The sequence below is a fragment of the Amblyomma maculatum genome, chromosome 4, assembly GCF_055883805.1.
Source record: "Amblyomma maculatum isolate TAMU_Amacu chromosome 4, ASM5588380v1, whole genome shotgun sequence".
Taxonomy (NCBI): Eukaryota; Metazoa; Arthropoda; class Arachnida; order Ixodida; family Ixodidae; genus Amblyomma; species Amblyomma maculatum.
The window spans coordinates 55,563,873-55,590,754 of record NC_139347.1 but is presented as its reverse complement, the minus strand read 5'-3'; the positions used below and the strand labels follow the sequence as shown (position 1 = coordinate 55,590,754).

At 43.1% G+C, this 26,882-nt stretch overlaps 1 protein-coding gene across 2 annotated transcripts in view; it reads left to right on the top strand.

The window, feature by feature from the left end:
- Tmem131 (Transmembrane protein 131) overlaps window positions 1-26,882 on the top strand; it is a 65,627-nt gene that overhangs the window by 26,026 nt on the left and 12,719 nt on the right. Inside the window, exons 19-31 of one of the 2 annotated variants that reach the window (XM_084601568.1) lie at window positions 1,622-1,774; window positions 2,992-3,067; window positions 3,197-3,314; window positions 4,917-5,052; window positions 7,595-7,783; window positions 9,274-9,446; window positions 11,701-11,840; window positions 13,527-13,722; window positions 16,760-17,152; window positions 17,550-18,138; window positions 21,519-21,790; window positions 24,463-24,584; window positions 25,064-25,162. In XM_084601568.1, the coding sequence (XP_084457694.1) occupies window positions 1,622-1,774; window positions 2,992-3,067; window positions 3,197-3,314; window positions 4,917-5,052; window positions 7,595-7,783; window positions 9,274-9,446; window positions 11,701-11,840; window positions 13,527-13,722; window positions 16,760-17,152; window positions 17,550-18,138; window positions 21,519-21,790; window positions 24,463-24,584; window positions 25,064-25,162 (2,656 nt within the window). Of the gene's footprint in view, window positions 1-1,621; window positions 1,775-2,991; window positions 3,068-3,196; window positions 3,315-4,916; window positions 5,053-7,594; window positions 7,784-9,273; window positions 9,447-11,700; window positions 11,841-13,526; window positions 13,723-16,759; window positions 17,153-17,546; window positions 18,139-21,518; window positions 21,791-24,462; window positions 24,585-25,063; window positions 25,163-26,882 lie in introns of both variants that reach the window. The other variant, XM_084601567.1, reaches the window with a different exon arrangement.

Genomic DNA, 26,882 nt, shown 5'->3' with positions numbered 1-26,882 from the left:
GCTAAACTGCATTGATGTGATAAAATTTAACATGTCAGTGTCAATGCCTCTTTTTTTTTTTTTGCACTTCCTTCTTGACGGGAAACTGAAACTTTTCCGGTTTTATAACTGGTGGTACTGAGTGTTGAACTGCACAGAGCAAACCAGAAAAGAAAAAAAAAGTTCTCGATCTAACCACTGGCTTGTTTTGGCTCAAGTTTTGCACATTAAATTTAATGATAATTTTGTTTTATGTGACATTTGGGTGTGTTGCTTGCCTGATGCAATCAGAACTAATCATTAAATCTCCTGATATGACGATGGACCAAAACAAACTTCTGCAACAGTGGCACTGGTAGCGCCATCTTGTGCCTATTGGAGAAACAAACATACTATGTACTATGGAGGATGCTATGATGCCGAATCACTGCTGTGGTGGTCATGTGACTGGGCTACAGGAACTGCTGCTGCGAAAGTTAATTGTTTTCGTCCACCGCCATGTCATGTGATATGGGTTTATTGATTAATTATTAACTGCATCAAGAAAGTACTCCATCCAGAAGAAATATAAAGCAAAATTAGCACTAAATGCCGCCTCTCTGCGAAATTTGAGGCAAAACGAGCAAGTAGTTAGGCCGAGAGAAAATTTTTTTCTGCATGCTGTGAACAGTGCAACGTCAGTAAAGTAAAATTATAAAAACCAGTGGCAAACTTTATGCTCCTCTCAACAAGAGCTTTAGAAACTTCGATCTGTCAGAATGTCCACGTGAAAATCTTGTGTAAAGGTGTAGCAGTGCTATTTGCATTTATAAAGCTTTTGTTCAGTGGAATACTGCATATATAGGACTGCAAAAAGAACTTCAAAATGGTGCTCCTCCTAATTATGCTCCTGCAGTCACTTTTTGAGTTGGCTAACGCTTTAATGCTGCGTGACGTGGTGAACGTTGAATGCCTTGTTTTCAATACACCACTGCTCTCGTGTGCACTGCTTCCCAGAATTTTCCCAGGATTCGGAAGGGGGGAAGGATGAGTGAGCGTACAATACAGTGACTTTAAGGGGTGCCTTCAAAAAACAAAGGCAAATACTGCCTACTTCGCTGCTGAAGGTGATGCATAAATCAAGAGTACCCTAATTTTAGCTAAGATATTGCATTTCTAGCATAGTTTTGATAGCATTGGACCTCTTATGATCGGTGGTGACTTCTCTGAAAACAGCACCATCCTCTGCTGCCATGAAGTATGCTGGCAGGTAGCACGTAGTTGCAAGAATCACGCATGTAGTGTGGATGCACCATTTTAGCTGGGATTTCTTTAACAAGCTCCGAAATCACGCAGTACCTAGGCGCCTTACACTTCGCTTCATCGAAGCACAGCCACCATTGCCAGAATCGAACCTGGGCCCCCAGCTCGATATATCGGAACTATTTCACGATTCCCTTCAAGTTCGATATATCAGGGGTTGGCTGTATTCACAAACTTTAGCCCCTTCCCCCACCCTTTTTTTTTAATACCAAATGAAAGGCCTTCAGGCTTCTGTTACTAATAGCTTTGTCCTTTTATTTAATTTTATGCTGCCTTTATAATATGCAATATTTATACCCTTAACATTGATAAAGCAAGCTCCCTTTCTTTTCTTTCATAGGGGAAAGTGTCATCGCAGAACCTCTACATCCACAGCACATTTTCACACTCTATGACAGTGACCTCTGTGCAAACTGTTCCTGACGATTCTAGGTTTTACTTCGAAGTTACGCAAAATGCTTCACCAGTGCTGCAGCCGAGGAGCAAGAACTGGGTGAGTGCGGCTTATGTTTCGTGTTTGCATAAAGGAGCACAGCCTGTCAAGTTCTGTCTCTTGCCAATAGCGGTGGGTAGGATCTTGGGAAGGGTGGTTCTAGAAGACGTACCCCACTGCACTTTAAATTTATTGCTCCGCTGTTATTCATTGAGAGTGGTTTTTAGTAATGTGTGCGCTGAAATGGGTGCACAAAGCAGGGGCAAGTTGTGTGCAATGATGCATTTGCTGGTTTGTTGTCTGCTGAGAATTGCAGAGCAATGGCAAACCACGTGCACTTGATGTAAACAACGAAGTAGCAAATATGTGTATGATTTGTGAAGGTTTTACGTGCCTTCTGATGTCACTGCTCACTGAAGCTTAAAGGCTTTGGGAAAAACAGTGTTGCGATAAATCGAAGTACACTGGGGCAGATCTTCTGTCCTTCTTAAGGTCCTCCTTAAGGTCTCAGTCTCCGTTTTCAGGGATAAATGCTGAACCTGAAAACATGATGTACAGCATTTGTCAAAAAGTGTAGAGCCCAGGGACCCTGCTTCTGAGCCATGTAGTGGAGCTGACTTAGCATTAGTGGAGGTCCTTCCCGTCAGAAAGGTTAGGACAAAAATCTTCTCATCATCAAGAGATTCAGGAAACTGGAATCGCATTACAAGGTGCACGAAGTGGCTCAGAAGCACACTTCCTGGGCTCTACACTTTTGACAAAGACTGTACCTGGCAGCTTGATTTGCCAGAGTACTATGTTTATATGCATCCTTTTGCATTGAATGGCACTTTTTATCCACATCGTTGGCAGTTGCCAAAAATATGCTCTACAAAATTTTGCCCTCTACAGGTGCTTTTCTCAAATCATGTACTTAATGAATATTCTGCATTGAATCAGTGTCCTGTGTGGCACGCTCATTCCTTGTCAAAACTAATCGGCTCTTTGATCTGCTTGCTCATTTCAAAATGATTTCTGGCTGTTTTGTGAGACTCCTGTCGCATTTTTGGTGTTCCCAATCTTTGGAGGCCTTAAAGAGGGCCTCATTGCCTCGGCCTTCTCATTGAACTGTTAAGTGCCCAGGAGCCTCAGCACCTGGCTAGCACCATGTTTCTTCAAGTGTTTTTTTTTTTGTTTTCTGTTGACAGTGAGTGAGTGATCAGTTGATTTGCATCACACATGCGTTGAGGTTTCATTTAGAACTCCATGCTTTGCACACGCCATTTACTTTTATGTAGGCCGGAAAGCTCTACTTTGACCCAAGGCGCGAGTGCAAGCAAAAGTGCTACAGCGGATTGCCAACTGCGACAACAGGTAAGGGAATGGGATGGGACATTTTTAACAATGGAATTTTGTAGCTTTTCTGCAGTCATCAATGCCGACACAGTGCCTGCTTACGTGCTGGGCGCTTAGAGAGTTTGCTGTTTCTCAACTTCTTTACAGAGGGCCACCAGTGGTTGTCAGGACTGAGCCTGCCAAGTGACGTTGGAGGCTCAGACCTAGAACTCTTTCAAACCATCCATGGCCGCTGGCTGGCTCTCCAGGAAGGCAGGAAGCATGTGTGAGTGCCTTGTATCCACTTTCTTCTTGCTCTGTCAATTCGTCGGTGCAAGGTTTATGCATTGCATTGCCTGTGATACGTTGGTGCGGCATGGACTTGAGCACCCACCAAGAAGTTCTTCTCCCACCTGGTGTCATATTTTTACGACGTGCTGAAAATGTAGGCAGCCGCATCGCATACTATGCCTCACCTTTGTTGTCTGCGTGCATCATATCTATACGTGCTGATGGAAAGGAAAAAGGAATGAAGATGCGCTGGCATCGGGTTTTGGTCATGATGCTGTGTGGCATGTTCCTTGGACCTCTGGTTAGCTTTGCTGAGCTAGCAGAACACAGGTTAGCCATCCATTTCCAAAGTTAAGTCACAGTGGTGCCCACTTATTATGAACCTGAAAGTTGCAGGGATCACTTTCATTGTATACGAATTTCATGATGATTTGTATAGTAGCTGGAAGTGCACAGTCAGGCAAAAGTATCATTTATTTTTCTGGTTTTAAAGGTGCATTATGCGCATCTGGTTTCTCTTGCTCAAGAGTGGTCGTGTGACTCTCACCAAGTTCTGCCAACAACCTGTTCTTGAGGGAGCATTATCAGTAATTATGAAATGAGCATTCACAAGAACTGGTGCTGGGTGGGATCTATTGTGTCTGACACTGAAACAAGCTCTAAGGATGCAGCGACAATGCTAGTGCAGTGCGCATGTGCACAGAATATATATCAATTACACTGCCAGCTGCTATGTGCATACTGCCTCCACAGCGCAGAAGCTTGAGAACCAGCTGGGCAGGTAGCACACGCCACGTGACCAGCTAGGCTAGCAAAGTATACCATGTGATTAGCATTAAATGTCCTGAGATTGCTGCCAGTGGTTGATCAGCAACAGGTTGTTTTCAAAGCTGCCCCATCTCATGCTTGCTCCACTTCTACTTCAACTCAAGACTAGCCTAGTAGGGGTAGTTTAGTATGTTTATGTGAATTACTACTGCTGATAAATATGACTCGCCTTGGAGCATGGTTTTAAAGTAAGTCCTTTGTTTAACTGGTATCCATGTAATTCTGAAACGTTCAAAGATGCTACATGAAATGTTACCAAATTGATATGAAGTGCATGTGCTTGTTTGCTGCACTTATGTCACTCGTATGTGGCCGGATGTGTAGTTAATAGGTGGTGCTGGGCAATATTGTTTTCCTTTCGAATTCTATTCACTATGGATTAAGCTGCTTTTGTGACTTACATTGGACGCAGGCATAGCAGAGATCTTTGCTATGTTGCCCGCACTTTTTGAATGGCTTCTGCCCCTCTGGAGTCGATCGCTGTTACCACCTGAGCATATCATTAACAATCAAAGCATTCCGTAATATGAAGTAAGAACAGCTTACTTTAGTGCCATTAATGCCAGCTTCATATGAGAGGAGAAAGTTCCTGCCTCCACCGTCTTGAAAAAAAGAAACTGCGTGCTTATCGACTTCTGATTGAGACTTGACAAATCAAATATTTGAAGGTTACTGCACTTTTCTCCTCGGCAACTAACTAATCGAAGTTTGCTTTCGTGCAGTTTATGACTTGTGGGTTAAGTTATAGCTTCACAACCTGTCTTTCCAGCATCAATGTGACCCTGAAGGTTGACACCAGTGAGGCACAAGGTTTCCACATGGAGGCCCAAGTGCTTTTCCAGTGGCCAAAGCTCTCCACAAAAAGTGTTCTCAAGTTCCCAGTTACACAAGTTGGCAACCTTACAGTAAGTGCTGAGAGCGTTCTCGAACTTTGACCTGCACCATGTTCACTGTTTTGTGCTGTAGTCCGCACTAAACAAACACTTTGCAGTGATCTTTGAGTCAAGGGCCTTCGCGGTTCTCAGTTACTGTTGAACTGAAAGAGCTTGCATAATTGCCGTGATTATTCTTATCACTATCAGTGGTTTTGTTTGAATTGATTTGAATTTATTTTATTTTATTTTGTTCCTCTGTTTTCGAGAGGAGGCCGTACTTTAGTCTGACAAAGGCGCCAGCAGCCCGGTTGCATTAGTCCATCTGCTGCATGTCATCAAATAGAAGTATTAAATACACCAATGATACTGGGAAAATAACATGCAGATAATAATAAACAATTAATACACAGATAGTAATTATAGTTAACTGAAACTTTAAACATGACAAAGTGCATACAACGAAGTCATTCTTCAAGTGTGACCAGGACACAGAGTTACAATGCCCCAATTGCATGTGCAACATGCATAACGAAAATAAACATTATGCACCTGCTTTATATGTAGAAACCATAATCTACAGTGCACAAGTTGATATTGAAAACATATGGCAAGGTGCATCCTACACAGGTCATGAGAAAACCAAGCTAAAGAAGTCTAATTCCATTAGCTGTAATGAAGATTTTTCGCAGCAATTTTTTACACAGTTGAAGTCTACCAGATACCTTCTTTCGTATATCCTATTTCATTTGTTACTTCGATATATTGGAGCAAAAATGTTTGTTTCTTATAGTTAGTACTTATCTTGGGATGTGCATTGTACCTGAAGCTTTAAATAGAAGTCGTTACGTTGCTGATTGGTGAGGAAAGTTTTTTCATGTATAAATTCAAGTAAGTAGAACCTTGTTCATACGTTCCCAAGTTTTATGGTTTCTTGGTTCATAAACTCAAAATCGTCGGCACTATTTGTTGTGCCGGATAACACAGTTTCCCGGCTACTGCATTGAAAATTTCGGCAAGCTATGGTCGTATAATGTGTTTAGTAGCCAACTAGCCTACGAGTGAGCCAGTCCTGGAAGAATGAAACATTAAAAGCTGGCAAGTGGTGGCACTGATCAGCTCTGTTGGCGATGAACAGGGGTGAAGCATCGTGGAACGTCAGCTTGCTGACATATGACAGAGCCATTCTCATTGAGACATGACATGAATAGGAGGAATGAAGCGACGACATCGCATTACCTGTACCATTTCAGGGGCAGCATTTGAGAAGCTCAGCTGTGCACATACATACGAGTTGGCCTCTTCTGAGGAAGGCAGGAATAAACTCTGTTTATAAAAGAAAAGGCATCATGAAGAGCAAGAACACTGTGACAATCAGTCATTTGATGGCATCTCCGCAGTGGAATAGCGTAAGGAGGGAAGCATCTGGGAACGATGAGGAAATGATCATGGCTCGCTGTTTCTGTCCACAGACCAGATACGTTGCGAGATTTCTTCCACGCTGAGCACAATCCAGATGTACCTGAATTGTGTTGTGCGAACCTAAAAAAGAAGCTGCTTTTAGCTTGTTCCAAGAAATGCTGATAGACTTTTTATGAAAGGAAAATGTCAATAAGTGCTTCTGTACAACATCCAGTTAGTTTTCAAAAATAATTTGGTTTGGGTCTAACATTTTCCTGGATAATCCTTATTGTTTCCCACATATACAAAAAAAGTATGTATCAACCAGGATATATACTATATATATTTAACTTTAAACTGGTTTCAAAAGGTAAAAGTCATTTCATAAAAACATTCAAAAATGCATAATTCTTTTAAACTACTCTGAAATGTTCCAAAAATTACTACTTTGTCTTTAACTTGCTCCAAATGTAATTCTGCATTTCAGTTGCACTCTGATGAATAGTTTTTGTTAGAGCTTGATGCTTGTTTGCATTGCTTTTGTAACCCTATCTCCCTGTTTTGTTGCTAGAGGATCATGTATTGCTGTTTCTATTGCATCAGATGTTATCTCCAGCGTGTAGGTATGGTAATGCTGCTGCTCAAATGCCTTCAACTTTTTTGGAGTTCTGAGCTCCTTCATTGACTTCAGCCATTGATTCAGTAGGCGTTCATGAATGTTACAAGGTCTGAATGGTGGGAGTGGAAGTTTCTGTGCAGGCAAATGTCTATAGACTGTCTCTATACTAAAGTCTATTATGGCCTTAATTTCCTTTTAGCTGTAGACAGTCTATAGACAATCTAAAGGTTAAAGTCTAGAACACCTTTCATTTTTCTTTGTCTATAGACTACAGTCTATAACGGCCTTAATTTCTTTTTGGCTATAGACTGTGTATAGAAAGTCTAAAGCGGCTCTCATTTCCTTCTATCTATAGACTATCTATAGACTAAACTCTATATTGCGTTTAATTTCTTTTTAGCTATATATTATTTGTTTTTAGTTGCAACCTTTGTTGATACATCAACTTCAGCTTGCCCACTTTGCTTACTGAGTAGTCTGGCTGTTCCCGCAGCATTGGTTAGGTTGGTTCTCGAATGTATAGTGACAGTGCACTGGTACACACACACACACCAGGTGAGGCAGCTGACCCTGGAGAACCCGTCCAGCCTTCCCGTGCTGGTCCAGGTGTTGCCGTTGTTCTTGTACCCAGACCTGGACGCTGCCTTGACCATTGCTGCCCACACGACCAGCATGCTGAACCTCTCCACAGCCACCAAGAGGGAGCACAACGTGTTCACCCTGCAGGACTTAGAGGAGTATAATGTGAGCATGATGCGGGCATTTGGCAGATGCGTAGCTCTTGCTTGCCACAAACAAGATAGCACCAGGAGTGCCGTTCTTGAATGGGTGCCCAAAGCATGCATATAAGGAGAGCCGAAAACCCACTGCAGCGTTTGGGACTCGTTCCTCTGCACGGTGCATCTTCCGCTTCACTGGGCCCTTGTGTGGCTTGTCGGAAGTATCTTTCTGTATGTGTGCATAACTGTATGGCAGATGTATTTGCACGCCCCGCCGGGGTGGCGCAGTGGTTGGGGCGCTTGACTACTGTACCCAAGGATGCGGGATCGAATCCCGGCCTCGGTAGCTGCTTTTCGGCGTTGGCAAAAAGCTAGGCGCCCGTGCGCTGTGTGATGGCAGTGCATGCTAAAGAACGCCAGGTGGTCGAAATTTCCGGAGCCCTCCTCTACGGCATCTCTCATAGCCCGAGTCTCTTTGGGACGTTAAACCTCAAAAACCAAAGCAAACCAGATGTGCTTACACTAATATGACACTAGCTTTATTTTTTCTCCCCAAGTTCATGAGCTTCAGAATGCATCTTGCATTTTATTTAGAACCAAGGTGCGAATATAACATGAATGTATTTTGCTGCTGAAGGCAACTGTTAGAACCTTTACGATAAGACTTCAAACCTGCTAGGAGAAGCCAACTTTTTGACAACCTTGGCGGTCATGTGTCATGCATGGGTAAAGGAAAAGGTAAATGTGAACATGGAAAAAAGGTAGGACGGGTCATTGAGTGGGAGAAAGCAGCGAAAGAGTTTGTTCTGAAGTGTTGCCTCGCAGAGTCCCAGCATATCTGTTGCTTCTGTATTTTTGCATGCCGTCACCATTATCTTTATGCCATTGTCTGTGGGTAACTTGAACAGGCTAAAATTACATTATACACGCATAATACACAGGGACCTCAGTGATTGTGTGCGGAAGCTATCCTGGTGAAGGGAAGGGGAGGGGTGCACTTTCTTGTGCAGAAGTTTGTTGCATTCTTTTTTTTTTCTTGATGGCGCCACATACGCACACCCCGTAAAGACCACTGTGCAGAAATCGCCCTGGTTTGCAGTTGCTTTAAAGTCTCGTCTTTACCGACGAATGAACAAGCAAAACAGTCCAGCTGTTCAGGATTACTGAATTTTGTTTTTACACTCAGTATATGGGAAACCAACCAGTGGTCTTTCAGTTTGGTTTGTTTTAGTTTGGTTTGTGGGGTTTAATGTCCCAAAGCGACCTAGGTTATGAGAGACGCCATGGTGGAGGGCTTCTGAAATTTCGACTACCTGGGAATCTTTTAACGTGCACTGACATCGTGCAGCACATGGGCACCTCCAGTGGTCTTTCATTGTTTGTTTTATCCGAGTATAAGCCTTCGATCAGACCTGGCTTTGTAGGTTGGTGTTTCTTTTTATAAGGGGAAACCATGGCTTTTGCTTTCTTTGCTCTGCAGCTCTGATACTTTCCCCTCTTGCCTGTCTCTCGCAGTCGAGCCCTGACAACGTGTTTCTGGCTTACGGCAAAGGCCTCGAGGAATACTTCCATGTACAGACCCACCGGAAGTCTCTATCCTTCCAGCTTACACCAGGCATGAGGGTGCGTTTGAAGGTTGGCTTTTCACCCAGAGATGACCAGCCAGCAGCTTCACTGCTTCTTATTCGGTAGGTTCCCCGACTTATTTGCACGATGAGCATGCCTTGTTAAAAACTAACCTTGCTGTTGCGCGTATCTGTAACATGCATTTCATTGCTGTAAAGATCAGATAATGGGTCAAACTCCCCCCCCCCCCCCCCCCCCCCCTCCCTTCAAGAAAAGGCCTCCATTTTATAAAGAGGTAACTGTCGTAAAAAGTGAGGGAGTCTTGCAACAATGGGGAAGGATGTGTGTAAACTGTTGCCATCATCAAGGTGGCATGGAACCGTTGTGGCGATGCTACATATAAATGGCTCAATAAGCCATTTAAAGATAGGGCGCACAAACCTCGTAATGAATGTATGCTGGGCGACGCTGTAACAACCCCGGCCGGCCACTTGCGACATCCATCGCTGCCGACTGTCTGTGGCTAGGTGTAGTTGGCAGAAAAATCTCTCGTTGAAGAGAAGTTTGCTGAAATGCAGCATCAGCAACGTGCTGGATTGTGCAGAGAATGATGCAGTGTGGGACTTAGGCGGTGAGAAGCACACATCATCCGATCCAACTTCGGATAACTCCGGATGAAGCTTTGTGGCCCTCTGACTTGTGGAATATAAAAGCAGCATTGAAATTCAAATTAAAATTAATAGTGTAATCAGTACACAGAGCTGATTCAGTCTCATTTGTTTCAGGTGAGGACATTTCCAGTAGGTAACTCTCTAAAGACAAAGTTTGGAGCTTAGCAAACGGCTAAATTTACAGCTTTTTTTCCATCCATTGTTATCTTATCTTACTAGTATATTCTGTTGAACTAGGGGATTTTTCAGAGTTCTGGATTATTTGTTCCATCTTTTGAGTCCTGCTGGCTCTAAATAACTGTTTTAATAAAATTCCCTGTGCTGCAAATCCTATGAATTGTGTGCATTTGGCCAGGTTAGTGAAAGTTGTCTAGCTCCCCACTGTCCACTAGTATATATAGATCACTAAGCTGCCCAAAAAGGGTAAAGTGTTTGTTCGATTCTTGCATGCCATGCAGTCGAGTCTAGTAATCATTGCTTTTGTTCAAGATAAGGCAATCGCGATGTTTTGTCGCGATAAATAGAACATTTGACTAGGATATCACTCACTTTGTGTGAGGATAGGTTGATTGGTTTCATTGAAATTATCAGAGCGATAAAAGCAGAGGAAATCGCTCTGCGCAACTGTAAAAAATCGGATGTAATTTGACAGTCTTGAGCCTTTATTTTGTTGCTTTTGTGCCCAGACGTATGTACACTAATTGAAACTAAAGTGGATCAGTCTTCTCTTGTTGCAAGTTGCTCCTAGCATTGTGCACAAAATTTTTTCTTACACCAACTGCGGCAGCAGCTGTGAATGGATGGGTCAGACCAAGTATTGTCAAGGCAGCCATTTTTTGTGAATGAGATAGTAATAGAACTGCAGTTGACATACATTAATTAATACAGATTAGGTGTCAATATGCCGCGGTGATGCAGTGGTTAAGATGCCCGACTACTGCGCAGGAGTACCTGGGTTCGATTCCGACCGCCGGCAGCTGCGTTTCGATGGAGGCAAAACGGAGTGGCGTCCACGGGCTGTGGATGTCAGTACATGTTAAAGAACCCCAGGTGGTCGATATTTATGGAGCCCTCCACTACGGCGTCTTTCATAGCCTGAGTCACTTTGAGACGTTAAACCTTACAAATTAACCAAACCACACCATGTGTCAACATTTCGATGGCCTTTTATGTTTCTTACGCACGTAAAAGTTCTCAAATTCTCAAGCTGGCATGCCATTAGGCGGAGTGTGGTCACAGGCTTAGTTGCCAAAACAAGTTTGTACTAAATAAATCTGTTTCTGCACTACGAGTGATGATATTGGTATCCTCCATAGCTTCTTTAACTGTGGAAACAAAATGGAGTCTTTTACCATTTCCTAGGTTGTGATGAGCAAGCCATATGGAATTTTTCTTTTTTCTTTTTTTTTTTTCTTTCAAGAACCAGGAACCATCAGCATGTCATGAGAACTGTATTTCAGTGTTCATGTTGTTCTGATCAGTGAACGGAAGGTAAATTCCTCAGTTCCTATTTTTAGTTGTCAGAAGCATGGCAAATGTGTTAGCTCCTCACTGTTACTGTGAGCTCTCTTTTAAACTTCTCACTTCTCTAACAGAACTTCCCTGCCGATCAATACCCGTGTGTCGTTTCATTCCTCCTCGGTCATTGTATTTTTGTCCCGTGTTTGTGCTGCATGGGTGTGCGTCTGTGTTTGTTTGACTGCAGGAACAACCTGACGGTGATGAGTGCAGTCACGCTGAAGGGCCACGGTGGCTATGGCCAGCTTCGTGTGGGAAACAAAGTTCCGGGCAGCGACTCGGTGCTTAATTTTGAACTCTCTGAAAGCCACCTGAAGGACTGTGATGGTGGGTACTCAGAGTGTTACATGGTGGGATCACTTGGAACAAGTGTATGCAGCTGCTCTAGATAGGAAAAAATTTGGCGTCTCTATGAAGACAGTTTGCATGCGCCACTAGGTTACCACGCTACCAACCACTGGGTGACTGCTTGACACATGTTGTTATGCAGATGTAGTGTCGGTGGAACATTTTCACAATCATCATCATCAGGTGGGCTATACCCACTGCAAGGCAAAGGCCTCCCCCATATTCTTCCGATTAATCCAGTCCTGTGCTAGCTGCATCCACTTTACCCCCGCAAACGTCTGGAACATTTTAGTTTAAAGCTAAATAGTGTACATATGCATCTGGCACGCAGCAGAGTGATTACTATAGTGATTACTATCTGCTGAGTAGCCTAGAGACCAGCCATCATGGCTTGGTGGTTGTGGCATTCATCCACTGAGTTCAAGTTCACAGGGCCACTCCTGGCTATTGCGGCCATGTTTTGCTGGTTGCAAACATCAAGGATGTCCATACAAAATTTTGGTGCACTTTTAAAGATCTGTAGGTTGTTAAAATTATCCAGATTCCCCCCCTCCCCCCCGTTGTGAAATGAACATGCCTTTACAGCATGTCTGACACATACAAAGAAGTGAGACAGCACAGCAGTGTTTTGTCTTGCTTCTTTTGTCATTTGCGCTATAAAAGAATGTCCAGTTTCTACGTAAACCAACTCGCCCAGTTTTCCGTCCTCCACTGTGGCGTTCCTCTGCCCAAATTGCTTTGGGATATTAAAACCTATAATCCAAGCAACCAGTTTGGTGTCCTGCGGGTAGGCAGTGGACCATTTGGAGTACTGCTGAGGAGTATGGGCTCAAGTGACCAGTTCTTGAAGGTGAATGGTAACAGCAAAAGGCGTCCAAAAGTGCAGAAGAAATAGCAAAAAAGCATAAGCATAATATGCTGTCACATTGTATTTTAACTGCTGCTACAAAATATGAATTGTGTATGCACACACATTTTCATATTATTCATATTATTTTATTTACTTTAAAAGCTTATTAAATCTAACCTCTCGCTCATTAATTAAAGTCGCTTAAGATTTTGGAGTAGCTATACTTCAGTGTCCTAATAGCATGCACGCTGTAAAGCTTCGACGGAAGCATAAAAATAGCCATTGTTTATTTCGGGCAACCACCGTCGAGTCTTTCACCATGTAAATTTATTGTGATGCAAGCAGCTGTTGACAGTTTTTTGGGTTCATTCAGTGATTGAATCAGTGAGCTTTTACTGTATTTCCATACTGTATTCCTTTAATAGTTTTTCATGCTTACATTGCAATTTGTTCATGCTGTACATATATTATAGTTTGTACGTTGGTTTGATTGTTGTCCCTGTGTTATGCTCTGTTCTGTTTTGAAAAATGTAATGTTTTGCAGCACACTTCATCTCATGCTCAGCTAACTATCATTTCACCTCTGTTGTTACAAAGGGATACTGACGGGTGTCATGCAGTAGCTTCGGTTGTCCATCAGTTTTTGTTTGTAACCAACATTCGTGACATTTTTGTCATAAATTGTGTTCAGTCTGTTCTTGCTACAAGGGCATTTTTAATATACAGCCCTATTCTAGTGCTGCTGTGTAGTGCTGGAAGTTTTAGCTTTTTTTTTTCCACTCGGCAAGAGGTAACATTGATGCTTTTTATTGCAGGCACAAGGAGTGGGCGTTTGACGCAGCCCAATTTCACAGTGCGCAGAGGGTTCATGGCTCGCAACACTGGTCAGCTTCCAGTGTTTGTCCAAGGCTTCTACATTAGTGGAAAGCCGTGCCAAGGCTATGGCTTCCGAGTGTTGGACTGCCACAGCTTCGAGCTCAAGCCCAATGCTACTCGACGTATTGATATTGCGTGAGTAGCAACAGAGCATGGGAGCTGAAGTGTAGATCGTTTTTCTGTGGGTGTTTTATTATTATACTGCAGAAACAGCACCTTTTGAGGTCTCCCTTTCTTTAGTTTAAGATTGGACTTGTGTATTTAGCAGTTATTTGAAACCCATGGCCGCTGAGTATGTAGGAAATGATCCTTTGATAGTGGGCTCTTTTCTCTCCTGTTGTAAGGAAAAATGTGGGATCGAATCCAGAAAAAAATGTCATTAAAGAAAACAGAATTTTACAAATATAACTGATTTGGAATCTACAAGCCCTTTTCAGGTTATCAGCATAGCGATGAATGCTTGTCTAGCCAGCACTTCACTCTTCACGCAGACCTGTGGCCATGCCTTGTCACTTTGAAAATAACCTCGGATGAAGCATCGCGCATCTGTGAGTCACTTAGCACGATATCGGTAATGGCTACGACTTACCCACTCAGTAGCAGAAAATGACCACCAGAGAAAAGGGGAAAAGTAGGGGTGCGCCAATGTTCAAAATTTCAAACTTTTTTTTTTTTTTTCGAATGACAATTTGCTGTTCGATTCAATTTACACCCCACTTTCACTAATCAAACTATTAGTGAAAGTGTTTTTCATCAAAAATTACGAATTTGCAGTTGATCTAAACTGGCAGCGAAACATTGAAATATTTGCAAACAGTAGCTTGCACTTGTCACATGACTTAGCTTGCTCCTTCCTCAAAGAACCAGCTGCCAGTTTGCAACAAAAGCTGCGCTTTTAAACCGAAAATGAAGTGCATCATTATGTGACATGTGACTGTTGTTAGCCACAGTGCAACTGGCTGTAAGCCTGACTGGCATAAATTATCTTGTTTTAAATCACTATATGCACATACTTGTAAGCAGCCTGACTTGTGGAGCTCAGTGTAATGGGGAGATGCTGTGGCCCTGTGCGCTGCTGCGGTTGCTTCGCTGTTAGTCCTAGGCCTGTGCCAATACACGAAATTTTGAATAAGAATCAAATTACGTTTGTTGTTCGATTTGTAATCGTACTCTAAAAACCGATTTTCTGAATTTTCAAATATTCGAAAAATTTTGAATATATAGAAAATTTTTGTATTCGCCGCCGTTTTACTGCACTGTGCACCTCGCCGCAATGCCTGACCACACGGACTGTGCAGCAAAGCATCCTCAACACGTGACGGGGCAGTTTCGAGAAGAGCGCTTGCCCAACATTGTGCGCAAATTACTTGACGAAACTGGAAAAAGTGTCTTTCTCGCTTTGGTTTCATTTCATATGCACGCAACTATTGTTCAGGTGTTTATCAGATAAAATATCTGTGGTGCAAACGGTTCTCAGCAGTTTTTTCAGACCCATTTGATCATTCGAGCTTTCAGTTAGCGTTGAAATTTTTCCCGACCCTTGAATGCTGAATTGATGAGATTGTACTGTACTCAGCAGCAGTATGACAGCTCCGCTTGATTTCATCATGCAGGTCCATTCTATACAAAAAAACGGTGTATGGAATCATCTATAAAATTTATACTGGATTTTTCAGTAGGGTATTCACTTTTGTGCAATTCTAGATTAATTTTATTTGAAAATATGTGAATCATCAAATAAACAAGACGAACAGTGTTTTCTATTTCTTTATTTTCTATTCTTTAACTGGTGAGATATTTCATACTTGATTCTATATTCGAATGGATGTTCCTTTTTTTATATTCATACTCGATTCATATTCGAAAATTTTTATATTTGCACACCACTAAGATAAAAAAAAATTATGACGAGCATTGAGTTCAAATCGAAGCCAGTCTGTGCAACCATGCCACATACAGTCAAGCTGGCTGTACAGCAAAGCTGGGTTTGTATTGTTACGAGTTTGCACCGTTATTGCAAGTGTTGCTGTCTTCCCAATCTCGAATCATCTTATTGGTGGAACCGTTCCGGAAGTGGTAGGGACATTGGAACATCCGGTTCCGGCGTTTTTACGAATCAGATTTCTCGATAGCGACAATTTCGATAATGACGCAAACTCTGAATACTGACCATGGCGAACCTAACAGTTTGGTTTAGTTTTCGCGCTATTCAAGTTTGCGACAGCGATTGATAACGCGAGGGCAAATTAGGTTGTGTGTCATCGTGAACACTGACTGCATTTCGAGCAGCATTTCACAACCGGCACTTGTCTTTAGGCATTGTGAGGGAGTGTGTAGGAGGAAGGATGGGCCCACTAGTATTGCTGCTCCTCTCTCCATTTTGCAAGCCGTCTTGTTCCATTTTGTCAGATTACTGTCTCACTGTTATTCGACCATTGGAATCACCCCTCCAGTAAGGAAGTATCCTCATGGAAAGTCTTCGTGGTAGCATGCAGTATATTCCCTTTTCCACGTGAGCATAAAGTCACAGTAATATTTCACTGGCAACAGTTGTTGTCAACTGATTGTAAAAAATATTACTGTGTGATTCCTGCTTTCTTATTTAATGCGTGGTAGTCCTTACAGATGTAACAAATTCTGCTTATGGTGGGTGAAAACGTTTTTTTTTTTTGCGGTACCTCCTTTTTCTTTTTTCTTAGCGGCATTTGTGGAGAAACATTCTCTTTATTTTCAGGTACCGCTACTCATTTCTGAAGTTATTCAAAAATATTCTGTTTGCTCCCGTTTTTTATTATTCATGTTCGCTTTGTACCCAAAAATTTGTTATTCGCACATCTTTAATCAATTTGCTTTTTTCTGGCCATGGTTCGCAAATTTTACCTTTAATTTAACTTGGCAGTATTTGAATAATGCTTTTAAAATATTCTATTCGATTCGCACTACGTTTTCGATACTCTGGTTTGCTTCACGTTCAAAATTTTGGTGCTTCACCCAGTTGTAGAAAAGAGTGGAGCAGCTTTGAAATTAACTTGCAACAGATGAGTGGGCAGTACTTTGAAAATTTTTTGAAATAACGGGAATGTTTTAATAACAAAAATAATCAATGCTAGTGAGCTCTTTTGAATGTTGATACACGCAATTTCATTAGCTAACAAAAAGCATTTCTTTTCAGGTTCACGCCAGATTTCATGCTGTCGCTTGTGGAGCACACGCTGGAGCTGCAGACAAGCCTAGGTCCCGGCCGAGTGGCGTACAAGATATCAGTCACAGTTCCACGCCAGTACCTGGGACTGTGCCAGGCAGCGTTGCCGCGCCCTCGCTGGGAACCCTTCATGCAGTGCTGTGCCCTCAGTGCAGCGCTTTTCCTGCTCCTTTGCGCACTAGCATACGCCTACCTGGAGCGGGACCGTATCCTTCACACCAGCTTCTACCCTCTGACCACCCTCTCCAACCACGGCACCATTGTGCCCCCGGCCGGAAGACTGCAGGCTTTCGACCTGCGCTCTCTAGCATCTCCTCACACCTCAGCTGCAGTTTCAGCCGACAGCCAGACGTTAAACTCAAGGTGTGTACCTCTAATCCAGCAAATTCAGACTGTACAGATGTAGAAAGCCTGTTTTACCTAGTAACATGGGTAGAGGCATATTATTTTCAATTACTTTTGGGTAGCCTCACCATAATAGATGTACAGATGTAGACCTTCCGTGTGATCATAAAAAAAAAAAATTGCATATGTGAGGCCTCTGTATGGCGCCACGTGGTAAGCGTGTACACTGGTAAGCGTGTCAAGCTGCCGCAAATGGTAGCTGTTTGTGGCTGCTCCTTCCTTGCAAACAACGAAAGTAAAATGAATTTGAATTATTCAGCAGTACAATAACTTACTCTATGTAACCCTGTAATTTTGATTTGACTGTACACTATTAGCTTAACTAATCAAGTTCAAATTGTTCCTCATCCAGCAGCAGCAGCAAAACTAGCGCCAGCAGTGGTGGCAAACGAAAGAACCATGACACACCACAGCCAAGCACAGGGCCATGCAGGGTCGACTCAGCGTGCCAGGTCTCGGGTGGCAGTAGAGCTTCATCATCGCACGCACGGCCACCGGACGCTGAGCACCACTCTGTACGAGAAGCTGAAACAGACCGTGGCAGCAGCCGGAACGGTTTGCGGCGCCGCCTGAACACAAGGCAGAAGCAAGAAACTGGCGTGCAGGCCTCGTTGCCACCTATGCAGTCATCGCCACCCCGGGCGAAGCAGGTGGTGACGCCTCCACTGTTGGGGAGGAGGGCGGGCATGGATGAGCAGGACGACGTGCAGTTGGCGGCTTGGTGGAAGTTCTTTATGTGGTTCGGCTCAGATGCCTGGGGCAGGGAACGAAGTGTTGAGGCAGTGGCCAGCGTTGCAACACAGACAGCTAGTGAGCAGAGAATGTTTGATAGCGAAAAACAAGAGGAGAACAGGAAGGGCAGGCACAAAAAGGTGGCGATCGAAGAAGAGACATCATCCACGACAACCGAGACATCAAATGCAGACTCGGACTTGAGTGAAAAGGTAACGTTTTTGAGCCTGCTGCAATAACGTTGGGAGCTTTTTCTTGATATTTAGTTTACTTGGCAGAGGCCAAGTCCATAATCTTGGTGCTTCTACAATGGTACTGTTTAATGGTGGCAACCTGTCATCGTTGCATATTACCAACCATGAAGCAGTGCAGAAACAAGAAATGAAAGGGAAGCAGGCAGTAGCAGAAACTGCCTTTCTTAAATCACTGCATAGAAGCGTTCACGAATGTCATAAAAAATACTTGTTAGATGTTAGCGTGGAGTGCTTACATTGGAATGTAGATTAACAATGCTATTTCTATATAGCAGCCCCCCAAAAAAAAAACAAGGACTAGAGCGAAGTTTGAAGCGGAATAGGAATTTGCACCAACTCGCCCAGCTTTCTACTCCTTAACAATGTTATGCCAGCACAGGACAAAATTCCGAGACAATGCCGTTTGCCACACCTGTTATCACTGAATGTTAGGTGCTGCATTAACAAGAGCACAAGAGCTTGAGTAATTTTTGATGTTTTATAATTAATTCAGGAATCTCATTTCCCCGTGATTGAGGTTTTAAATTTTTTTTATTTTCTTGCGCATTGTTGATTCTGTGCTCACTTAAGGTTCAGAAGGTACCCAAGAAAAATGTAACCTCTCTATAAACTGATTGTTCTAAACTAATAAAATCTCGCACTGCCCAGAGTGCAATGCACTCACCCATATAAATTGCAAGCATACGCAGGGAATGTGGGGGCAAGGCTGTTGGCATAGGCGACCCCTCAGCCACCTTCACCCTGAGGTTTTGAAAAAGAAACATATTTTTTGTTATTCTTTGGCTAGGGGAAGAAGTACTACAGCATATGTAATCTGGAATGGTGCATATTCTATACTGGGGCATTACTCCTCAGTTCAGGTGTCATGAGGTTATGGTTGAAATGAAAATGTTTATAGTTTAGAATCAGACATAACACTGCTGCTAGTTTAAGGAAGAATTCTGTCGTGATGCTGTTGAAAAACTGCATAAAATTCGATCAAATTTAGCATATATGAGGTGTTTTATTGCAATTGGATTTTAAAATTCTCTTTTTCATGACGCCGGTCAGGGTGATTTCTACAATGTTACCATGCATTTGCGACGTCACTGCCGCACTACCATTGAGATTTCTATCAAGCTTGCAAAACGAGAAAATGTTGAGCTTGTTTCCCGTTACGTAACTCCCCACACATTTCATCATTTGAATCATTGCTTGCTGTCTGCAGTTTAAATATTAAGTGAGCTCCTGAGAGTCTTCCCAGTACTGTTTTTGATGTTGCTTGTTGGTTGTCTGAGCCACTGTTGTCCAGTTTTGGTTTCAGTTTTAGGTTTTCTGGTGCTTTGAAATTATTTTTTGTACCATTTAAAAAGAAAAATCTATGGCGCTTGTGTTTAGCGACTCGGCGAAACTGCATGAGCAAGTGTTATTGCGATCTGCTTACATTCTTACTGACTCGCACAAACATTTTGGGTGCTTGGATCTTTTTTTTTTATCTCTCTCTTGCACACCCTAGGTAATTTGGATAGTTCTGGTGGTGAATTCACATCCACCATTTCAGCTTTAAAAGCTGATGCACCGTTTCTTTCATTGCCAATCTGACGCACAGTTGTAAGTAGGAGGCTGCCATCCAAAATGAGTCATTTTTCCGTCACTGTATATCTTCATCCAGATCTGAATTCATTCTGCTGTAGACCATGCACAGTGCTGCGACACTGGATACCACTCGCACGTTATGTAAAAGGCCACTTGACATAGATTTAAAGCCCCTTTCAACCATGCTATGTAAGCGTGATTGCACGGCCTGAGAGTAGCATGTGTGACTAGAGATCTAAGGCTCCTGGTAGGTTTGGTTGCCATCTCGCCCTCCGATCTCAAAGTATCTGCTCAAGTTAGCAGCTCCTGCCATATCATGTGGTTTCATGATGTCACACCCTGCCAGCCTACCAGTGTCCAGTCATGTCACCTGCCAACTACCACCTGTCAAAGGCATGCCCGTGGCTTCGTATGCATATATATATATATTGTAAAAACACACGTATAATGCGACGTTTTTCTCCATATATTGTCATGTCAAATTTCTGCCTTGTATTATATGCGGATCCGAAAAAAATTACAGCCTGAATTCTCAGCTCTGGCCTCATTATTAATCAGTGCTATTAGCATCAGACTTCCAGTGATAGGAAGCGCTATCTAGCTGCGACGTCGGCTGACCATTTCGATTGTTTTGATTGCACCATGCTGACCTCACAATCCTCGCGATCACGGTACCCGCGACGCGCAGGCAACCGGAAACATACCAAGCACACCTTGCATGATCTCTCATACCTCGCATGGGTCTCTCACTGGCCTCTCCAGCCATACTGGCCATGTCCAAAAGGCAAATAGCAAACGCTTGACCAGTATTCTCAAGGAGCACGTCGCTCATGCTTTCGAGAAATGTGGGATACCGAAAAAGTTTAGAGTTACTAAAAATGATTTTATACTGAAAGATGTCTCTAGCAAAAGACTCTTGGCAGATGGTACATGTATTGGATGACGACCGGGAAAACTCGAAGCTGAGAACACTTCTGAGGTGAACAGGCTCAGCACCTGTGCATGATGCTAGATGCACTACTGCCCGGCTCGTACGCTGCCGTCCTGCTTCCCAGTTGGAAGCGACCTACTGGTTTTAGAACAGCCAGGTGTGGTTTCCGCGATTTCCGGGGCAAATGTGAGATGCTGTTCTCCTCATGATGCGTTTCTGCGATCCAGCGTGTCGGCGCTAGAAGGGGGCTGAAACAGCACCGGCACATGTAGGTTCGTGGCACTATTCGACACCTGGTGCGGGGTGGCATTGGACGCGAAAGCGTGGAGCACATACGATTCACGGAGCAACCGCGAAATGTAGTGCGTTTTTTCCGTTGTTTTTTTTTTTTTTTTTTTTTTTCGTTTTTGCTATTCTGAAATTACACTTCGTGTTGTATGCAGGTCCATATTATACACGGGTTCTTACGGCATATTACATCCCCTTATTCTGTGCCTGCATGAGCCAAGGTAGCATTGCTAGAGCTTCACATCGCGTCGAGCTGATTACACTACGTGCTCCACGGATCTCCTCTGTAGCTCACGGATTAAAGCAGGTTATTACTGCAGGGAGAAACTTCTGTGAAAGTGTGATGCAAACGATCCAGGCATCCAAGAAACTTCTCGGGTAGTTGCCTCTTAGGAAGTACCTTTGTGCATGGGCATCTGCAACCTCGCATGGTGGATGCTAACCGGCACACGTGCTGTGTCTGTATGTCAGTTAAGATGGACGAACAGCCTATCTGTATTCCTTTTTCTTCCTTTTCTGATGTGGTACTTCGTTCCTCCTATAGGATCAATCATTGCTGCTTCTACCTGATGTCTGTACTTCGGCAAAGTTGCCAAAAGGAAAGCGACCGAAGCTGAAGAGCAGCACTGAGACAGGCAGCAGCAGCAGCAGCAATTCAGCTGGGACTGGCAGCCGGTCATCTATCAACTTGCCCTTGTTCTCATCAGACACAAATCTCGCAGACGAAAGCTTTGAGTCAACCACTAAGTCAAAAACTCACAAGAAAAGCAAAATTGAAAAGAAGAGGATTCATGACGAAGATATCATTAGGCCAAGGTGAGTGTCCGTGCTGATTACAAAATAGTTGAACTTTTGAACTCTCTTGCCTTAAAGTGTGCTTCGGGGCCTGAATTGAAGTTTATATTGAAGTGAAAGTTTCGCTATGCCAATATCAGCCAAGATCAACCTGTCTGGCCACTGGACCTTCAAAAGGTTGATGTGACCTTGACTTGATTAAGTGTAGGTGTCCATCCTTTCTCCAAAACCTAATTTAAAGAAAAAAAATATGAAAAAAAAATTGTGGATTGAAAAGGCAGTGTTATGGGGCATAGGCGAAGTTTGAGTGTCCCCCTAATTCAAACCGTAAAATTGTGCATCTTTAGCTTGTATCACTAGGTTCAAACCATACCTAAACTCTCACAATATCTTCTGTTAAAAGGGGAGAACCTGCCTTACTTTGGCTTGCCTGTGATAGCTTACTGCCTTAAGATATGTGATGCTGGTTCTCTCTTGAACTCGCATTGCTTTTTCTTTTTTTTGCTGAATGATTAGTGCCTGTAATTAAATGCCCTTGCTAAGTAATTAAATTAAGGGAATCTAATTCTAGCCCATTATGTGGTTTGGACTCACTTGGCAGTGTTCATCATTTACCTGTCTGCTCAGAAGTGTTATTCATTGTGGTCAGTGAATTCCAGAAAGCTGAACTGGCTTGGTACTGCCAGAAGTCCTGTGCTATAAAAGTGATGGTGTTTTGTTTTACGTTGTATTTCTTGGTATCTGAAAGCATCATGCTCTTTCCACTCTCTGCTTATTGGTGCTTGCAAAGGTGTCATCTTTATAAATATGTAATAGAATCCCACTGCTGCATTTTACATGAGATCACAAAAATAGAAAACAAAAGCTACCAGCTGGGAAGTGTAGTAGCTTAAGAGCAGATATATATATTGTGAGGGGTATATTTATACCCCTGTTACCGGTGTCATGCTTCAATAAGGCTTCAAGGCCGTCACAATCGATTGCATGCACAAAACATTCTAAAATCTGTGCTATAGCTCTCTGTTTGCTTGAGCAGCTGTGGGTGGGAAGGAGGCAGTAACGAAGTGACAGAGCATGCAGAATGTGCGAAGTTTGGGCACACATTCATGCTTGGGAGATTTTTTTCATGGCAGCTGCTTTAATCCTACGCGAGTTTCGTCTGTTTGAACCTGAAAGTTCCATCAAATAAGAGCGGAAGAAGCCTTCCTCCAAGCCAGTCTGAGCAGCTGTATGTCATACGGCGCCACCCGCATATAGCATTTGCACGACACAGTTTAGTTTTTGAGTACACCTCGTTAATATGGACACTTTGGTTTCCACACAATACTGTCCATAAATCGAGTTCGTAAAAACGAATCGGAATTTTTTTTAGAAAAAAAAAAAAACACTATAAGGATAAGGTTTGCTTTAGAGCATAATGTAGGCCAGTAAAGTTGGCATTAGGAGCTACAAGAACATTATCCGAGTCACCGTTAAATGCCAAATGCGATGCAATTGAAAGTATTATGATGCAGTTGTATATTGTTCTCGATGGCATTTCATTTATAAGTTACTTCTCCTTTTCATCTTCCACAAACCGCTGCTACGTACCAGCAGTTAGTCGGCTGAAAGTTGCTGAATCCGACTTTCTACAAGGCGCAAGCTGCTGTCAGTTTTTTTTGCTGGAGTGGATTCATGCATTACAAAAAATTGTACCATGCATCGACTGCGCAACTTCGCAGTGTAGAATATGAAACCGCAACAAAAAGGGCAATCAATCAGTCCTTGGCGCTACATTCATGTGGTGCCTGTCAACAAAATAAATTATCTTTGAAGCAGTGTAACAATTTGTTTTTCATGACTGTCTATATTAACGCGACAAAAATACATGGACCCTAATGGCATTTGTGCATTTTCTCCTTGTTCATTGTCCGGACAGCGGGTTTCCATAGTAACGAAACTTATATGCATGGAAAAAGTTTGGTCCCCCAGAAAAATTGCCCATAATTCGAGTCGTCCATATTAACGGGGGTCGTAATAACGAGGGACGACTTTATTGGGTCATTCACATTCGTGTCCACAGAGATGATGGAACTGCACCAACAAGCGCAACAAGATTTGTGCCAGCCATAAGCGTGCTTGGCTTTGCCGTAAGTTCAACACAGGGGTAGGCAAGCATGGTTAAATTGTGCTGTTCACGAGTGAGCACTGCAGATATTTACAATGCGTGAATCAGCGTATATATACAGCTACACTTATTTTGTGACAAATAAATTACGCGTGCAGCAATAGCAGGGCACCTGGCTGCTTATAGCGTGCCGCCATGGTTCAGACCGGCAGAAAAAGTCACTTGTCGAAGAGCCTGTTTTGGTGACACATACTCACATGTGCAGCAAGGTGCAAAGCTGTGCGTGTTTATCTTGGTTTCTTAATTTACATGAAGTTCTGTATGACTGATGCCGCCAGATATGGAATTTCGGGCTTGCATACAAGCGTTCGTTGACATGTAGAAAAGCGCTTCAATGGGAGAAAATTTTTTTTGTGTGTCACTGCATGGATATGCTTGTATCCTAATTTTTGTTTGTAGTATCAATGCTTGCAGGACAAATGCATTTTAGTTTGTCTTGTTTGTTGTTTCATTGCAGGTGACTGTATTATCACCTGGTTTAACTGTATATCTGCTTGCATATTCATTTTTATGCATTATATTGCAGCACATTGGAGCTTCCTTACAAGCCCAAGACAAGTGTAGAGATTAAAGAACCACATGTACCGCGACCTGAAGTTTTACGGCTACCTGTCGAACTCAGGAAGGCAGTTGAAATGAAAGTGAAAGGTAAACCAATTCTGAACCTTACCTGAACCTTACCTGCAGATGGAAACCTGCAGTCTTTTCAGTGATTGTTGGTGTGTGTGCTGTGCTGAATAATAGTTTAGTTAATGAGAGACACCTGCTGATTACTAGTATGCACCAGGTTTCATTGAGCCTTGATTAACAAATACAAACTCGTTAATATTTCGTGAGAAAGAATTCATCCAGAAGAAACAGTAAACCTTTGTTGTGCTGCTAGCTGAAGTAAAAAAAAAAAAAAAAAAAACCCCAGTGAGGGGCGGCTTTTCTTATTTAAGCTCCTTCCTCCTCAGTCTTTGGTCGTCAGTTCACTAGGCCGGTTCTAGTTCCAGTGTGCATATGTAGTTGGGTGTCATTAAGAATTTTCTAGCTATTCTGACTTTATTGGTTGGAAACAATAATTCGTAATAGCAGTGCAACAGTTCACCGGTGCTCAGCTTGTTTGGACACAATGCTCTTTTCAGGGCGATCTTCATCATTTGAGAACGAGACAGAATCGCACTCGAGAAGAAGCTCCCCACCTCCTTTATGGGATTCGCCAAAGACAGCAAACTCAGCTCCAGGTCAGCCCATAATGCTCAGCTCTTTTGCATTGAAAACAGCATACTCTTAGCTTTAGAGCAGCTCTTGGGCTTGCACTTTAAAGCAGTAGCTCTTTGGGCAAAGGTTTCCTGGCAAGATGTGTATAGTAGTTTTTGTAGTCAGTCTGGAAGTGTCCTCGGCAAATATGAAAGACAGCAGCTCACATGCTTGCTCTGCCAACATGCCCATGTCATAAAGAAAACAGATATAAAGGAATGGCATGCAAGTACCGCAGTTAGGCTTTGAAGGAAAAGGAAGCACGAAAGAAAAGGCAAAGAAGGGGAAACGAAATTCATGAAACAGTCTCGGCACTCTTTGAGGAAAACCTACAAAGGCCAAGATCCACTTTAACGGTCCGATAAAGGGGCTTCAGAAAGCGGCTTTTTAAAGTGAATTATGCCGTGAAAATAGTAGTGAGCATGCATGTTTTGTTCAAGTCTTTCAAATCGAGCTAATAATTTGCTAGGCATTTTTGAAAATTCCCGCTTTTGTGCCCCTGTGGTGATCTGCGATGCCGGGTGTCCGCGATGCCGAGCACGTCGCATCATCTCACGCTGGATCATTGGTTTGGTTTGCCATTGCCACAGCGAAAAAGACAAGGTTCTTGCTTGGTCTGGTGGGATATCGCGGCAAATCTTTCTTTCCTACTCCCTCATCTGCTGCTTAGTTGTTGCGGGGAAGCAAATGAAAAAAAAAACAACTGAGCCAGGTTGGCTGACGACGCTTACGTGGGTAGGGTGCAGCCCCGGTCAGTAATCTTTTTTTTTTTATAGGGCCGGCATATGAGTTGAGTAGGAAAACATGGAAGCCATTTTTAATTGCCAATATCTCTGGTACCATTTAACCTAGATTGAGAATTTTTGCGGGAAAATAATAGGTGATCCAATATCAGTCGCTACCATAGTCTTTTCTTACTCTCGGCAGGCCCCCCTTAAATGAGCCGTGACTTGGCAGTGAGCTAAGGGATTCAACTCCAATCTTCAATTAGATTCCAATCGGCTACAATAATGCAGCTATAAGTGGCACCCCATGCCAGCTACCTTGTGCCTAGTGAAAGCAACAAAAAAACATGCAGCCAGGCACCTGTATGCGATGGCTTGTGGGGATGGTAGAGGGAGGGCCTAGGAAAGTGTTTGCAACCTCTGCTGTTTCTAGTCCTCGCTCACCTGCTTTTGTCTAGTTCATATGCACTGAGGAGGAAGCCAGGGGCAACTTAAGTGAGCAATATCATTGCTGAATTTATCTCTGAATATTGAGAACTCGCCATCCGCATTACCGTGTGAGCATTCTGCAATGCAGTTACAGCCTTCTTTTCGCACTTCACTTCGGCCAGATATACTGTTTCGTGGTGAAGAAGCTTGTAGTATGGCCCTGAACTAGTGGAGAAACGAGCGTTGTCACAGCTTCCAAAGCTTCCCGCAAAGTGGCCCCACAAGTTCACAGCTTCATTTCCACACTCTTAGTTGTCTTCGTGGCACTGGATTGGATATTGGGAGCAAATGGCTCAGCAATCTTGCGCACGGAGCAAAGAAAAGCAGCTGCTGTGGTGATTTTTGTTTAAGTTCTTTGTTGCATGGTGACCATAGCAGCACATTACAGAAGCGCAAAAAACCAGACCAGAGTGACGCAATAATGCTTTGCGTCGATCTTCGTCTCTGTGTCTGGTGTTGTTGACAGGCCTAACTTTATTAATGACTTTCA